This window comes from Myotis brandtii, unplaced genomic scaffold, assembly GCF_000412655.1.
Source record: "Myotis brandtii unplaced genomic scaffold, ASM41265v1 scaffold504, whole genome shotgun sequence".
In the NCBI taxonomy this organism is placed as follows: Eukaryota; Metazoa; Chordata; class Mammalia; order Chiroptera; family Vespertilionidae; genus Myotis; species Myotis brandtii.
In genome coordinates this window covers 3,127,294-3,145,223 of record NW_005369217.1, presented here as the reverse complement: position 1 = coordinate 3,145,223, position 17,930 = coordinate 3,127,294, and the positions used below count along the sequence as shown (strand labels likewise).

General features: G+C 47.8%; 1 protein-coding gene across 1 annotated transcript in view; it reads left to right on the top strand.

The window, feature by feature from the left end:
* Positions 1 to 6: 6 nt before the first annotated feature.
* PLXNC1 (plexin C1) overlaps positions 7 to 17,930 on the top strand; it is a 158,145-nt gene continuing 140,221 nt past the window's right edge. Inside the window, exon 1 of the mRNA XM_014548340.1 lies at positions 7 to 153. Within this exon, the coding sequence (XP_014403826.1) occupies positions 88 to 153 (66 nt within the window). The 5' untranslated portion in view covers positions 7 to 87. The remainder of the gene's footprint in view (positions 154 to 17,930) is intronic.

The window sequence follows — 17,930 nt, the reverse complement described above, 5'->3', positions numbered from 1 at the left end:
GACGTCTGGGCGGGCGTGTTCAGCGCGGCCACCGGGGAGGGCCAGGAGAAGCGCTCCCCCGCCACCACGGCGCTGTGCCTCTTCAGGATGAGTGAGATCCAGGCGCGCGCCAAGAACTGCCGGCGGGACTTCTGGTCCCCGGAGCCCAACTGCGTAAGTCCTGCCCCGGGACGCTGCCAGGAGCGCTTCTGCTGGGGAGCCGCCGCCGAGGCAGAGAGGGAGGGAGAGCGGGTTGGCATTTACCGGATCCGGGATTCACACAGCCCGGTGGCCGCCCGACGCCATTCTCACCCAGGCTACGAGGCCTCGGAGACTCTAAAGCAGGGCCAGCGGTCCCCAAAGGGAGTGTAAAAGGGGAGGTGGCGAGGGCAGGAGTGAGGCTCAAAACTCCAGTGCCTGAATCCCAGTGCCGTCCTTCCCTGTCCAGACGTGGGCGCTGGTTTGGGGCTGAGCCTCCCATGCAGCCCCACCCCTCCCCTCCCTAATCGCTAACTCAGGTGTGTGGTTTTAGCTGGCTTGTGGCTTTGACCCCTTTCCAAAACATGGTCACCAAACATAGTGCCCTCCGCAGAGAAGCCGCTTCCTAAAGGACTTGCTGCCACACCCCAGGCCTTGTGCCCCCCGCCGCCGTAACACAGGTGATGTGGTCTGAAGAGTTGGTAGCCTGCTGAACCTGCGGCAGAGCCAGCCTGGAAAGGTTCGCGTTCGACCAAACAGAACCCTCAGCGCGACCCAGCGCAAGGGGGGCGGGGCTGTGGTTCTGCGGATGGTGCGCTGTGGTCTCCCGCGGGGTGGGCGAGAGGGTGGGCAGGCAGCGGTGGCTTTGTAGGCAAAAGCCTCACCCTGGAGGGGAGAGCAAGAGAAAGTGTTGGGGTGCTACAGGCAGTTTCTGGGCTCCCGATTGCCTGACTACATCGTGGGGCTCCGCTGCACCACCCTTGTGTGGTACCCAACCAGGCAAACAGCACAGGCTTCCCTGGGGTGCCCAGGGCAGCCACAGCTGACTCTTGAGATTGGCATTTCTTTGACTGGAAAATAAAGCAGCGGTTCAAGAGGGTCCAGTTGATGGGGATTATGGAGCCATTGTGCACTTCTCAGCGGCCGTTTTCCTTCCAAGGCTGCTGGCACATCTACTCCACATATGGCTCCTGAGAGCGAGCCTGCTGAGAGCCTCCTTTATAACTGGACGGAAATCAAAGAGCAGGAATTAATGGCTACAGGTGTTGCCATTGTTTTGGCATAAAAGGCGTCAGGGAGGCAAGGGAGCAGTCTCCACTTGGAAAATGTGTTGTGTTGCTACAATTGTTGTGTAGGCACACAGGGGGGCATTGGCTCTAAGGTGTATTAATATGTGCATAGAAAGACACTCCCACCCCACTCACCCCTTTCTCGGCAAAACCCATCTTACTAAATATTAGCCCTATTTTCCAGGGAGAAAAAATAATGTAAGTCCTCTGCAAGGCTCCTTAGAATGGTCATTTGCTTGTTCCACCTTGCCTATCTGTTGCATGCTGATAATGCCTTCATTTAGTCACTGGTATAATTTTTTAAAGCATAAATGACATATAATTCATCCTAAAGGACTTCATCTTTCTATACACATATATAATTTAATATTTACTATCTGTCTTTATTAGATCTTTATATTCTATAGTTTGAGTTTGGCGAAAATTATCGCCTTCCACTCCTCTGTTGAAAGACTTGAAAATACCCCCAAATAGTACTTTGTGTCAAGCTTAAGGCATAGTTGGTCTCTGGGGCTAATGACAAGACAGCTCAGAGGCCCACAGCAGGTAATAACAGTGGAAGTCCAAGCTTTGCCATCTGACAGCTGTGTAGATGTGTGGAGCCAAAACATTTCTCTTGACTGCCTCTCTCTACCCATTGGGTCCTGGAGGACTTAGTTCCCTTCCAAACGCAGCAGGCATCCTGAATGCAGTCAGAATCCGTGTTTTGGCTCGATCAGGTGTTCCTGCTGGTGCTGGGATGAGGAGGGGAAGGGGCAGTGGGAGAGCTGTTTATCATCTTCACGGGAGCTTCTGGGAGAGAGCTGCCCATTGGAAATCAAGCGAGGGATAAACACATGCTGCCAAAAAATCTGGAATTGGAAAAAGACATAATTAAAAGAGGTCCCTCCATAGCATTTCTTGCTGCTGTTATTTATTGAGAACTCCCAGTGTGCTCAGAGCTATGTGTTCTGAAAGACGGGGTCTCTACCCCCTGAGCTTGTCATCCAAGTTAAATAATACACTCTGGTTCAAACAATAGCATGTCATGGTCGCACAGGTGGGAGCTTGGAGTTTTGCTTTCTTTTTTTTTCTTCCCTCATTTAAGTAAATTTCTTGCTGCTAGTATGCACTAAAAAGTCTTAGTGGAATGGGATTTCAAGAGGGGTTTGAATTGGGGGAGGGGGAGGTGGTAGTTTTGCTGAAAAAGCTATTTTCTAACCTATTAAGTAGGCAGATAGGATACTTCATTCAACAAACATTTGTTTGATGCCTCCTAGTGTGAGCAAGGCTCTGTGCTGGGTGCCACTGATTTTGCCGCTGAAAGGACAATGGCAGGTTGCAACCCCATTTAATGGGGTCATGGGATCAGTGTGCCTCCAGTTGTCACTCAGAACAATGCTGTCATTTGAATGGCATTTGTTCTGCATTTTATTTTCAGGTTTGATTGTGTTTTGGAAAAGGCAGGCTGAATTATAGGTGCCGAACACAGGAGACAGACTTGAAACACCCTAGCGGGAGCCTCAATAGATTCCAACCGCGGTTCCTTCAGAGCAGACAGTCATTTGAACAGTAAGCCACAGGCAGCGAGGCACAAGCGGCCCGATGTGCTTGCCTTCTCCCTCTCCTATTAGAGGGCTTGCTCTGATTTTCCATCTTCAATCAACCATGGGTAGCAAAGTGACAGGAGCGACTGGGTTGTGTTTCCTCGTTTCTTGGCTCTCTTCCTGTCAATCACATGTTGCTGATTCTCTTCCCCTTCAGCTCCTCCTGCTGAGGGTTCATTTGGGGGATGCTTGTGCCACGAGTGCGTACTACTCAGCCTTTTTCACACTGGCCTGTTGCTTTTTTCTGCCTTGCCATCAACTTCGAATCCCCTTTCACAACTCCAGCAGGTTAGCTTCAGCTCGTGAACGTGCCAAGGCAGCCGATTTCTGTGGACTTTAATACATAATAACAGTCCTATAATAATCATGATGATAATCCCGGGAAATATTTGCGCAGCGCCTTGCCATATATTATGTCTTGTGAGCCCTCATCAAGTCTGAGGCTGAGTCTATGAGGAACATTCCCATTTATCTGATGAGGAAGCACAAAAGAGCAAAACAGCGGGTGTCAAGGCCCTCCAGCCTAAACCCAGGTCTTGCAATGTCTCCTTGTGTATTTTTTCAACTCTGGTGCCTCTCAAACTTTCCCTTGAAAGTCCCCTGACTGAAAAGGCAGCAGCCAACCTCCCCTAAATGTGGAATTGAGGTTGGAGGGGGCCCTTTGAAATGCATTTTTAAAACTTCATGTGATTTTTTTTCATTCTATTTCCTAACATATCTGTGTGCTTTGGTTAATATAAAAAATGAATGTTTTAAATTATGCACAAGCTAATTAATTTAATTTCCTCCCTCTCTGAGCGCCAGCTACTCCTTGCACACCAGTGCACTTGTAGAAAGTGTTTGTACCCGAGGTTTGAAGTCTGATTGTTCTAGGTTTGTTTAGCTGCCATAGTTGGGTCCTGGGATTGCCTGTGGTTTAAACATGGTGACCACCCCCTCTGGAGACACTGAGAGTGGTGTTTTCTTATCCTGTTGGCCAACGGGACCAAAGCCTGACATAATTTAGCTGTCATGCAGACAACCACAAAACGCTTACATGCTCTCCGGCAGACAGTAACCCAAGACACTTCTAGCCACTGCATGCAGAAGTGATGTCCCAGGACCACTTGGCAGTGCAGCCTTCTTGACCTCAAAATCCACAGTCTTCCTGTCACGTTTATTCCTCCTTTGGTTTCGGTTATGATCCTGTCTCACCATTTTGCAATCTATAGGCTAGATGGTGACTTTTACCCTCATATATACATTTGATATGCAACGGTGGGTTTTCAAAGCTCAATACCCACTCAGAGGGAAAAAGCAGTCATAGCTACTATCTACTAGATAGCTGTCATGGCCAGGCTTTGTATTAAGTACTTTACATGCCTCACTTGTGGTTGATTCTCACAGCCATCCAATGAGACAAGGACCATAGGTATTATTATGATTTTGTAGGTGATAAAATTGAGGACCAGAGAGCTTTAATAGGTTCCACAGCTGGTAAATGGCAGAGGTTTTAGGACCTGGGTGGTCTGGCCTTGGACAGCCCGGCACCATGGATAGTGGGTGTCAGTTCTATCCTGTGTGGAGCTAGCTGGGCTCTTGCAACTGCTCTGATAAGATCAGCTGTTTGCGGACATGAGACTTATGATAGAGCAGAGAACCCTTGACCATGAACTGAGTTTCTGGTTCTGTGTGTTTGACCACCTGAAGTTAACATTCGGGGAGGTTGTAATTCTGAAACTGTCAGCTTCTAGATAGTGCTGGCGTTCTTTGTATTCAAGGTTATAATGACCTCAGTGAGACCTACAGGGCCTCAAGGGAATGCTCCTAGTTGTTGTTCTTGGGCACAACCTAGCTCATAATCTAAATCCAGAGACCTCAGCCTAAATCTAGACCACAGACACTCTTTTCTTTATCAGCAGCCACAATTAAAATGTAATCCCACGGTAAGGGACCTTGTAACATTTTATTTTTTGTTGAACCAAGAGTACCTAGCATGTAGTGCCTTGTATAGTTGGGGACTTGAGAAGTATTTGTTGAATTAACAAATGAAGGGTCTTAAAGGAACATGTTGGGAATGATTTCTGTACTTAGTGGCAATATTTTCCTGAATCTGGCCACCTCATTCTCCCTTAACTATTGTGTTTTCCTAATGTCTGATGCATCCAGGCCTCTTTTTCCCAGTTTCAGGCTGTCTGGCATCCTCCACTCCTCTGGCTCTTCCTAGAAATCCCCATTCATTGGAATAGCCAGACTTCTGATCTTGCCAATTTGGAGGTTAACTTTGACTGTGGAAACCCAGCATGGTTGGGTCTTGTATGGCATCCTACATAATAAAAGCCTAATATGCAAATCGACCAAACAGCAGAACGACCGGTCGCTATGATGCACACTGACCACCAGGGGGCAGATGCTCAATGCAGGAACTGCCCCCAGCCGCAGGCCCCAGGCCAGCCAAGGCAGATGCCAGTGGAGGCCCCCTGATCACCCTTCTGGTCGCCCTGCAGACCGGCCCTGATTGCCGGCCAGGCCTAGGGACCCTACCCGTGTATGGATTTTGTGCACTGGGCCTCTAGTAATTTAATAATGTGCATGATCATGCCTTTCAGTGATAAGAGGAAAAGGGCTTTATGCTGTAGGCAGGGTAATGATTCTCAGAGTTCAGTCTCTGACCTAACAGCATAAGCATCACCTGGGAACTTGCTAGAAATGCAAATTCTTGGGCCTTACATCAGTCTTACTAAATCAGAAACTCTGTGTTTTAACAAGCCCTCCAGGTGATTCTGAAATACACTCATGTTTTAGAACCACTGCTGAAAGGGAACACAATTTCCCTTGTAATCCAGCTGAGGCACCTGAGATAAGAACTTGTCCATTTTTTCAACTCATCCCACTATGTCCACGGATGATCTTGGTGTGGGTGTGGTGGAGAAAGAAACTTTATTCAGTGCAAACAGCTCAACTGAGATACAGCATAGGGAGGCTCCTCTCTGACTAGACAGCTCTGCTCTGCTCCAGCAAGACATTTAAGGTGTTTCAGCTCTGGCCATGGAAATGCAATCTTCTATCTCATCTTAAGTGGAAAGGGAAAGTACACTCCCAGAGCCACAGGGAAGCTGACTTATTTAGACTGAAGTGCCCACTCCTGATACCTGATTGGTCTGTCTTTATGCAAATGAGGACTCCAAATCCTAGAAGTTTGATTGGTTCAAAAGACACTGTCCTGATTGTTCAGAATTGAGCCACTCTGATTGGTTGGTGAAGAAGCTGATGGCCTTATAGCTGCACAGCTCTGATTGGATGTGGAAACCTCAGTCCTATTGGTTGAAATAGGATCCAGGAACTCCTTTATAAGGGCTGGCTCAGATGGCAGAAACACAGTGCAGGCATCTCCCTGAAGTGTAGTTTGTGGGAGAGGTTCCTGTGTAGGAATGGCTATTAGGCTCTGTTTTTAAAATTTGTGACCAATGAAGCCACTGAGAGCCTTTCTTAGTAGGTATGTTCTTTTTCAGGGTCCACAACTACCTTATATTCCTTATTCTCTTCTAATTGCTCAAAGGGAATACCTAGAAAACCTAAAGCCTTTCCATTTTTGAGCTTGTAGTCTGACTCTCAAGAACCTACAGGTCATAGTTTAATTAGCTCATTCATTCGTGCATACAACAGTCTATTTGCATTTCATTCCAGGATGTAGGGGGCGCTTCTAGAGTCTTCCATTCTGCTGTACACCAGAACCAGTTCCACACACATAAAATCTCTCCAAGGGCCAACTCTTTATAGCATCAGTTCGAATACTAATTTCCATTTTAGACATAGTTGGCTGCATGAAACAAAAAGCTACTTAAGCAAGCTCAGATAAGGGATGGTGGATTTAGTGGGCAGAAACACATGGAGTTACATTGAAATCTAGGAATCGGAGCAGTACTGTGTAGTAGTTACATGCACAGACTCTGGGGCCAGGTTGTATGGCCTTGGGAACATTATTTAACCTTTCTGTGCTTTGGTTTCTTCATTTATAAATAGGCATCTGTTTGCCTCATGGGATTATTGTTTGGATTAATGAGTTAATATGTCTAGGATGAATACTACTTGACCCATAGTAAATGCTATGTATGTATTTACTATCATCACCATCGTGATTAGTAATGTAATAGGATAGGGTTCCTTGAGATGGAATTGGGAGATGGTTCTGGACTCAAGGCAGCTTGAAGGAGCTTAGCAGCAACGAGTGATGGATGCCCACTCTAAGGTTTCACTGTCAACATGATTAGTAAGGCTCTCTTTCTCAGTCCGGCTTCAAATGGCCTCTGCTTCTTCAAATGTCTGCTCCTCAACCCTTCCACCTGAATGTGTCTCAGCCTGCCTGATCCCCACTCTACCTCTCCATGGCATTGGCCCTTCTGCTTGGGCTCCCCACTGGCAAAAACTTTCCATATTAATTAGTTCAAATCACCAGGAAAGAGAATTGTGTCCAACTCACCTTTCACACCAAATTAGAGCACTATTCAGAGTAGGGATTTGTTGCCCTTGGGGCAGATACAAATCGACCAAACAGCAGAACGACCGGTTGCTATGACACACACTGACCACCAGGGGGCAGACGCTCAATGCAGGAACTGCCCCCAGCAATCAGAAGAAGGGGGTCAAACATGTGATGCCCCCAGTAGGTACAGTGGGAAGGTTCTCTTGGATGGAATGATGGAAGAGCTACACTGTGATTACCATGTTGACCACATAGCATGGTACCACCTCTATCTTCCTTTGAGCTTCTTGATGATCTCTGCCAACCTTGAATACATGGTGCACATAGCTGATGAAGACTGAGGCCTGCTGTGAGAATCCCAAAGTCTGCGGGGGGCGGGGGGCAGTTTGTGGGCATCAGGGTCTGACCTGTTTGTGGGAACAGGGGCATAGTAGTAAGATTTTTTTTCTTATCAAATGTACTCATAGTTTTTCTTAGTTTAATTTTCTATCTTGACGAAAATGCAATTGTTATACTGTCTCAAAACCAAATAGTCTTAATACTAACAGTTTTATATTATTACAAGTTTTTATACTGTCACAAGTTATGTTTCACAGTTTCTGTAGTTGATTTTCATATTGGTTTGGCTGTCTAGTCAGTAGTTACACATAGTGTTCTCCTTGGAGAAGTTATGATAGGGACTTGGCCCCAACGATGCTGGCCCACTGGCAGGCCAATGCTGTTAGCCAGAGGTCAGCAGCTTTTTCTGTGAAGGTCAGCTCTTCAGTGTTTTAGGCTTCACAGGCCACATACAGTCTCTGTTGCAGTGACATGGCCACTGTGTAGGGTGGCAGCAACCATGGGCAATGTTCCAATTAAACTTCAGACACAGAAACCCAAATTTTATTTGATTTTCACTTGTCATGAAATATTCTTCTTTTGATTTTTTTCAAATATTTAAAAATATATCATTCTGACCTCATGGTTGGCCATTCGGGAAAAAAACAGGTGGGCCAGATTTGGCCGACAAGTGGTATTTTGCCGACCCCTGCTGTTGTGGACAGAGAGCAAGACAAACCTTTACAATGCAGATGTACGCAAAAAAATTAAAAAAATAAAAATAAAATGCTGTGTCAGCCGCAAGAAGGGGCATCAAACTCGGCCTGGGAGGACCTAGGAGGCTTCCGAGGGGTGAAGCAGGAGCCAAGTGGAGAAGGCGAGGAAGGGAGTTGTGGAGAGAGGGAACAGCTTGTGCACACGCAGGAAGTTGAATAGGCTTGTGAACCGCAGGTAGCGCACCCAGCCGAGGAGTGGCCAGAAATGAGTGTGCAGGTCCAGATGGCGAAGGGCTTAATGAGACAGGCAAAGGTGGGTGGATTTAACCTGATGGCTAGTGGTTTTCAGACTTTCCAAACCTGGCCTTTAATGTAAATCTCAACCAGAAGCTCGGTATGAGGAAAAGATTAGCAAGTCATCATTGGCCTGCTGCCCTGGCTGAGACCATTGCCACCAGCTGGGACACAGGGTGAAGCAGGGGTTGGGGTTCCCAGACCCCGACACCCATGCCTGTCCCTGAGGCATCTCCAAGGACCTTCTAGGACGCTGCCGCGCAGGGTGTGAAAGCATGGCTATGGCTGATGAAGGACACAGCAGGGTTATAAGCAGACAGGGTCTGATTGTGCTCTTTAAAGATTAGTCAAGAGATAGAATGGGTGAGGCAAGATTTCAGGCAAGGCAACTGAGTAGAAGAGGAGCCATTGTTTTAAACAAATAATTACTTGCATTCCTATTATGTGCCAAGTACTGTATGAAAACATTTCTCCCACCGGTAAAAAGAGTAGACAATAAACATGCAGCACATAAATAAGTTATGTTTATACTAGAGGCCTTAGTGCATGAGATATTTGCACTGGGGGCGGGGGGCGGGGGGTGTCCCTCAGACCGGCCTGCGCCCTCTTGCAGTCTGGGGCTCCCAGTGGGCAGTCGGACATCCTTAGTGCTGCCATGGAGGCAGGAGAGGCTCCTGCTGGCCAACCATGATCTCAGCTCTGGCTGAGCTCCTCCCGCTGTGGGAGCACCTGACCACCAGGGAGCAGTTCCTGTGTTGAGCATCTGCCCCCTGGTGGTCAGTGCGTGTCATAGTGTCATAGCGACAGGTCATTCTGCTGTTAGGTCGATTTGCATATTAGCCTTTTATTAGATAGGATTAGAGTAACTGTGCAGTTACAGAGCACGTACTGTGTACCAAGGGTTCTAAGTAAGCACGTCACCGTTTTAACTTATTTAATCCTCACCACAACCTTATGAGGTGGGTAACATTGTTACTTTCATCTTACGGATGAGGAAACTGAGGCACAGACTGAGATTGGGGCTGTAAAGGAACTAAACAGGTGTTGGGGACAGTTGCCTGGATGGAGGTTGAGTTGACACCAGGAAGATGAGAATGGATAGTGATGGTCGTCTCCAGAAGGGAGCCACTCATCACAGACAGGAGAGCAAGTTCAAGGGCTGAAAGGAGGGTACGACTTGGTCAATTTGAAGAACAAAAGGTTCATGTGGTTGAGTACAGGGAGCGGGGCAGGGGAGAGTGTACGGGAGGAGGTTGCTGAAGGAAGCAGCAGCCCGATCCTGTATGCCTTGCAGGCTGTGGGAAGGAGATTATTTTTTTTTCCCTCGAAGCATAGAAGAGCCTTTGAAGGGATGTGAAATGATTAGATTTGAGTCCCCCAATAATGGCTGCCCTGTGGGGAATGGACAAGAGATTGGCCCCAGTGGAGACAGGGAAACCGGCAGGAGGCTCCTGAAGTAGTCCAGGCAAGAAATAATGTCGCCTTGGTCTAGAGTGGTGGGGCCGATCCTGGAGAGAAACAGGGATTCTGTGGACTGCGGTCATCGATCTGAGGGATGCTGAAGCCCTGAACTGGGTGAGGCAAGATTGGCAGCAGTGAGGCTGGAGAGGAGGCACAGAGGAAATAGCTTACTAAGACGTAGAACTGAGAGGTGTTGGTGACCAGTTAGAAGATAAATTTAATTTTTGTTGCTGTTTCGATGCCTTTGGGACACCCAGGAAGAGTCACTAAGCAGGCAGTTGGCCATGAAGTTGGGAATTGGGGATCTACCCTGTAACTCTGTGCAGCGCCTCCCATGCCTGGTGCAGTGCCAGGCTGTGTGTTGGGCTCAGCACGGCCTGGCCTGTTTGGGGTGGGCGTGCCTGAGGGAGTGGCTGCGTCTGTCTCACTTGGTTTCCCAGGCATTCCGAAGGCTGTGTAACACATAGTGGGACCTCAACAAATGCTCGTCAGACTAGAAAGAAGCTGCTCTTCATCTGGGGGAGGAGATGGTGAGTGTAGCACAGGAAGGTGCGAGCCTTCAGGACCCTGGAGCTGTGTGTACAACCAGAATGCAGGCCCAGCAGCTGGAGGGAAGGGCATCTCCCTGGGGCTCCTCACCTTTGAGGCTGGGTTGCTGGTCGTTGCCCCAGGAATGACCTGGTCTGGGAAGAGTCTGCTGGAGAAGTAGATGCTCTGACACACCAGCTGTGCCTAAATGATGCTCACTGACATCCTCCCGAGGCCCTTTTCTCCATCAGTGACTGATTCCTACAATTAGCTTCCAAGTGCTGGCCTGGCTTCTCTGAGGCAGCGGCTTGGGGTGGGTAGCCCAGGGAGCCGGAGCTTTTAGGTGTCTCCAGATGCACCAACCTCCTGTGCATCGCAGTTCCCCACGCCCCTCCACCAGGGGTTCCCCATCCCACAGAACCCGATGCTCTGGCGAAGCCTGTAGATTATTCTCAGGATAATGGTTTTAAGTACATAAAACAAAAAGAGAGAATTGCAGATGAACCAATTATATACATATACAGATATGTTAAAAAATTTTTCCATTTTGAGGTCTAGTAATATATCTTAACACATTAAACAGCAAGATCTAGGAGCAGTGACAACCATAATTTCAAAGCAGAGATAGTGTAAACAATATTTTGAGATATCTGAGACAACTACAAAATGACATGAAAATATCTGATTTCTCCTAGTGACAAAGTCACAGGCTCAGTTAATACCACGGTGGCCTGCATCCATGATGAAAGGAAATGCTAAGTTTCCGTTAGAGTTTGCTAAAATAAAGATTATTTTTCTCACCCAATTTCATGGATTCTCTGAATTCTGTTCATGAACTGTGGATGTCAGTGGAGGCCTTTCCAACCGTTTATTTCAGTTAGCAAGTGTTTCAGAGACCAGTGGCATAAAGTGTGAAGTGTTGCATTTTGTTTCAAAATGTATTTGATTGGCTTATTTTGACAATCCCAGCTTTATTCTCATCTGTATTTTACAGATCAAGACTTGGCCAAGAGCAAGTGCTCCATAAATGATGGGTGGATGGGCGGACGGAGAAACTTCAGAAAGTTTCTGACTGCCCAGACTTATAACCCATAAGTAATAGAGCTTGCACTTGAACCCAAATCACTTTTTACTTAAAATCTCTTGTTTTTCCTATTCTTCCATGCTACCATTATGCTATTATTTTAAAGAGTTAACTCAATGCGAGGCATGTTCATAATTTATGCTACTCTGATCATGGGAAAGAGCAGTCAGAGAACACCCGAAGTGCTTTGCTTACTTTCAGAGCCACGTGTTCAGTACCCTGGATCTGTGGCCCTTCAATGGCTGGGATGGCAAAAGCCCCAGAAACTGCCCCTCACAGACTGTCAGTGAATGTGGATGTGAAATTTAGAGAAGGCCAAGATACATGGGAGTAGGAAGTATGGGGTAGTTCAGTATTGCTCCCCAAGGTAGAAGTGTGGCTCAGAGTTTACAAGGGACAAATGTTGACTCAGTTGAAGAACTCTGTAATGTTTAGGCCTCCTCAGCGATGTGCCAGCATTGCCTGATGTGATATTGGCCAAACCATTCAAACATTGATTTGTGCATTTGTTCATCCATTCAATAAATGTTTATTGACAACCTACTACATGCCAGATGCTGAGGTGTAGGTTGCATTTAAAGTGTACACTAAGATAAACGATTGTAGAGCTTAGAGTTTATTGAGAGATGGACAATAAATAAAAATCTAAAAACAATAGTTGTAGTAAGTGTTTTGAAGGAAACAAACGGAGTGCTATGATTCAGAATAACAACTGGGGTAGGGATGGGAACATCTGTAGTTGTATATCCATGAGGAGGTGACTGAACTTGAAACCTGAAATATTAAAATGGCCTACAAGGGAGTAGAGTGGGGAGAGGACATGTAAAAGATGTAGCACATGCAAAGGCCCTGAGGCAGAAAGATGGTAACGTTTGAAAAGGCTGCAAGATGGCCACCGTGGGAATGGAAGCAGTGAAAGAGAAGGACTTTGGATTTAATTCTAAGTGTGATAGGAAGCCATTGAAGAATTTTAGGCAAGGGAGTAACATGATGGGTTCTGTATTTTAAAGGATTACTCTAGCTACTGGATGGAGAATAGGTTTTAGGTTGAGAGAGAGACCAGGAGGCCTGTGGAGTAGATGAGGAGTGAGATGATGGAGGCTTGGATGGGGTGGAGACGTGGAGATGGAGAAGGTAGATTTTATGTTGTTGTGGAATTCAGCTGAGATTTTTCGTGTGTTGGATGTGGGGAGAGATGGAGACAGGCACTGGTGGTGATTGATGGTGCTTATTGGCCATGATAGGAAGACTAGAGGGGAACAGGGCTGAGGGAAGAAGCGTCTGGGTAACCATTTCCCAGCAACTCTGAAACCTTGTGACAGACTCCACTGGTTCTCAAAGGGGATGATGGAATTTAGAAATGTGGGGACCGAGCTTTTTCAGTGGTCGCCATGATGGGAGGCACTGCTGGCATTTGTGGACAGGGGCCAGGGATGCTCAAAGTCCTGCATCACACAGGACAGCCCCATAGTAAACAGATCTCCGAATTCAACACCAATAGCTGGCATACCGGCAGAGTGAGTCTCTTTCCACTCCAAGAATCTACGAAAATGCATTTTTCACACTATCAGCCGTTCATGCTGGTGTCTTTTTGTGAATTATTTGAGTCAGGTAACTTTTCATAAGTAATTGACTGGAATTAGCTATAAGGAGGGGATGGAGATTTAGCTGGGAGATGGTGCATAAAGCAGGAAAAAGGAAGGATAAATCTTGGGGGGTATTTGGCGGCAGGGAGGGCTGAGAGAGGCTGGAGGACCTGGGGCCCTTGGAAGGAGGAAGGACGGTGGAAGAGCAAGCGAGAGGGTGTGAAATACCAACTCGGTCACTTTTCACATTTCCTGTGCTGCACTGCACGCTGCCGGACAGAGGTGCCTGCCTAGCTGTGTCCCCAAACTTCCCTTCTCCATTCCTCCCGCACACTTTGAATTTTTCCTTTTTGTCATTTGAGTCTCCAAGGTAAATTCTTCCTTCAGATGATCAGAGAGATGCCACGAACTCAGTCAGAGCCCGATCAGTGCTGAGTACTCCAGAAGAATAAGGAAAAGTGACAGGAACCTTAATGGCTAGTGAAATCACTGTCTAATCACTGGTGAATAATTGTTCTTCCCATCTGTCTAAGATTATTTTCCAGTTATTTCTATACACATGATTTCATTGTGGCCTCCCAACCATGCTAATGGACAGGCATGTGTGTTATTGTGTCCATTTTACAGATTCCGTCATTGAGGTTCAGGGACTTAACTTGCCCAAATGAAGCAGCCTGTAAGGGGCAGAGCAGGGGCCAGAACTTGGATGGAGGGCTCTTAGCGAGGTTTCCTACATGCAACTGAGCCCCTGGGTTAGTAATTTAGGAAGTGATGAAGAAACAGTTTCAAAGTAAGTGTATACCAAAGGGTAGCAGGATACAAAATTAGCTGCCCAAGAGGGTAGCTAATTTTTTTCATCTGTGTGTGTAAGAAGTTCACAGGCACCCAGTTAGTATTTGCTCTGGCCCCATAAGGAAAAAAAAACAATTTAAGAGAGACCTTTTAGCACCTTGGAGTATAAGACTTGCTGGGTTCCTAGCACTTGAGGCCCCACTTTGGGGCACATTTCCTCCCCTGTTTCCACAACAGCTGTAGCATGGCTCTGAGCACCCTGCATGAGCCTTGGTGGGTCAGGCCAGGGGCGGGGACACGGTGCTACTCAACTCCAGAGGGCGCCATTCACACCCTGGAATACATGACTGGCGCCTGGGGTTGTGCAGCGCACGGAGGGTGGGGATTGTCAATGGAAGATGGCATGAAGGAGGCCCAGCACTTTCCCTCATGATATGCCCACTACTCTCTGTGTGCTCACACGCACTCTCTCACACACACACACACACACTCACATTCACACTCACACGCACTCACACACACACACACACTCACACTCACACTCACACACTCACACTCACACTCACACTCACACTCACACACACTCACACACCAGTGCCAACGCCTTCTCAGTAGCCTCCATTCCCCTTTGGCATATCTGGCCCAAGGCTCTATCTTTTTCAGCCCAAGCATCGTTTGAGACAAGGTAGCTTTTTCTGCAAACTGCAAAAAGTTTCCCTCGCAGCGCGGCTGCGGTGTAGGCGTGACGCTCCGGTTAGACATGGCAGGCAGGAGAAGCAGAGTGACAAGTCTGAGGGAACCAGGAAAGCCCAAAGGGGAGACAAGGTTTAGAGTTAAATCAGGATTGGATTTTGTCATGAAAGGCAGAACTGGCAAAAGCATCATTACAAGGCATTAACCTTGTTACACACAGACGAACAAGCAGAGGCTGGGATTCAGAAATAAATTACACATAATAAACTAGTCAGAATAGGCCGCGAGCAGCATTAGCGATTACGCTCCAAGGGGAGAGGGGGGCAAGAGAGAAAATGGGTCAAAGAAAGAGTCAGAATAGTCTCTGGACACTGGGGCCGACTGTACTGTCCCCCCCCCCCCCCCTTTTCTGCTCGGCTCCCGAGGTATTCACTTCACTTCTGTGAGGAGGTTTCTCTGGGGCCTTTCTTTGTTTTCAGTTGCTGAAATGAGCGTAAGAAAGCCATTCACAGGGCTCCTTTTCCCATTCATGGCAACCTGTCCATTTCTGTGTGATCCAGCACAAAAGAATCCATTTCCATTCAGCCACAGCAGCCCTTACGGGAGGGCCAGGCCCAGCTTTCTTATTTTCTCCCAGGCTCACTGCTGTAATTGGCTGCACAGTCCTGACTGGCCAGCGTCCTCGAGGGAGAGAGGACGGAGCTGGGCTTCCCCACTCCTGGGCCTGGCAGCTGAGGGGAGCTGGTGAGCAGGGCCAGGCCCCCCAGCCAGGCTCTCCTTGCGTACACAGTTGCAGGTAACAGAAAACCTAATCAAGAGCAGCCTAGACCAGTGGTCGGCAAACTCATTAGTCAACAGAGCCAAATATCAACAGTACAACGATTGAAATTTCTATGGAGAGCCAAATTTTTTAAACTTAAACTATATAGGTAGGTACATTGTTATTAACTTAATTAGGGTACTCCTAAGGCTTAGGAAGAGCCACACTCAAGGGGCCAAAGAGCCGCGTGTGGCTCGCGAGCCGAAGTTTGGCGACCACTCGCCTAGACCATGACAGCGATCATTAACTTGGTAAAAAGTTTAAAGGTTGGAAGTCTGTGTTCAGTCACGTCTTGGAGAACCGAGAGCCTTTTATTGTCACCCCCACACCAGCCTCAGCTGTCGATTTTCACCTTCTACCTTGACTGTCATGGAAACCAAATGTGCAGATGGCCTCACACCCCCACTTTCAGGGGGAGGTGGCGAGGGAAGGGGGCCAATGGCTCACCTTAACAGCCTCCTCTTATCAAGGAGGAAACTTACTCTGAGAAGCCCCTCAAGCGGACTTCTGGTAACTTACTGGGCAGACCTGGGCCACATAGCCACCCCAAGCTCCAAGGGATGGAAAGCTGGTATATGGCCCTGGGGAGTGGGATTGCTGTTTGGCTCGGCCCCCAGTCGTGGTTTTCCCAGGCTCGGGTTTATTGCTACCTGAACAAAAGTATGGTAGCAAAGAAGAAGGTGGGAATACTGCCATGGGGTGGCAGGAAGCCTTTGTGTTTTTAAGTAAGGAAATGAGAGCAAACATGTGTTGCATGTCCCTCTGGGCCAGACACTGTCCTGAGCTTTACTGAGGCTTCCTCCTAACTCTTTCAGCCCTCAGTGACTGAATTAACAAGCCTATGGCATAAAAGCTGTTGCCATCACTTCTATTGTGTACAGGGGTTAACTGAGTCACAGAGAGGTTAAATGACCTGCCCCAAATGACTTAGCTAGACAATGACAGAGCCAGGATTCCAACCCAGGAGGTCCGCTCACTCCCCTACACGGCTCTTATTAGGTAAGATGATAAAATACTCCTAGTAGTACACAGTAAGTACATGTTACTGATAACAGTAATACCAGCTAAAACTTTTCAACATGTTCTTATTACTACTACCATTATTATCTCTTTTTCATAACCACTCTACTAATCAAGCTTCATTAGCCTTCATTACACCCAGGAAAGCCAGCCCCCAGCAGGGTGAAATAAACTGCCCCCACCCCTGCTGGGTGAGCACCATACTGCCCTGCAGTCCTAACCTCTGACCCCTGCTCCCATGCGTTTTCTGTGCCACCAGCTCCCCAGTTGGGTAACATGGGTTTAATGGCTGTACTGTTTACCTATGCTATTGATTCAGACCTTCATTCTGAAAACTGCAACTATTGAGGGACACTCAGAGGTCAGGGGAGGGCACTGGAAAAGCTGAGATGGAAATTTGGAAGCAGTTTTCACCTTGTTCCCTTTCAGCTTTAGAGCTGCCTCTTTGTTTTTTTCTTTCTTTCTTTCTTTTTTTTTTTGGAGCCAATCTTTCCCAGACAGAATATCTCATCCCACCTCAGCAAAGGCTGCTGTGACATCATGTTCTTGGCTAATCAGAATAGCTACAGTAAGGAAGCACCTTCTATATCTCAGACATGGGAGTTCACTGTCCCATTGGTCCTTGAGGATACACCACTGCTATTCCTCTTTCTGTGTCAGAGTAGAGAAGAAAGGAGTTCTCTAGCCAAAGATAGTGGTATTAGAATATACCAGATGCCCAGGCAGAAATGACACCCTATTCTCTGAGTTAACCTCTCGGTGCTGCTCAAATCCTATATAATAAAAGGCTAATATGCAAATCGACCGAATGGCGGAATGATTGGTCGCTATGATGTGCACTAACCACCGGGGGCGGGGGAGGGGGGGTAGATGCTCAACACAGGAGCGCTCCCACAAGGGTGGTCAGTGCACTCCCACAGGGGAAGCGCCGCTCAGCCAGAAGCAGGGCTCACGACTGGCGAGCACAGGGGCGGTGGCTGGAGCCTCTCCTGCCTCTGCAGCAGTGCTAAGGATGTCTGATTGCTAGCTTAGGCCCACTCCCCCTAGGGAACGGGCCTAAGCCATCAGTCAGACATCCCCCAAGGGCTCCCAGACTGGGGGAGGGTGCAGGCCGGGCTGAGGGATCCCACCCCAGTGCATGAATTTTGTGCACCAGGCCTCTAATCCTATATAATAAAGAGATAATATGCAAATTGACCATCATGCCCTCACACAAGATGGCCGCCCCCATGTGGGCACAAGATGGCCGGCAAGGGAGGGCAGTTGTGGGTGATCAGGCTGGCAGGGGAAGGAGGGCAGTTAGGGGTGACCAGGCTGGCAGGG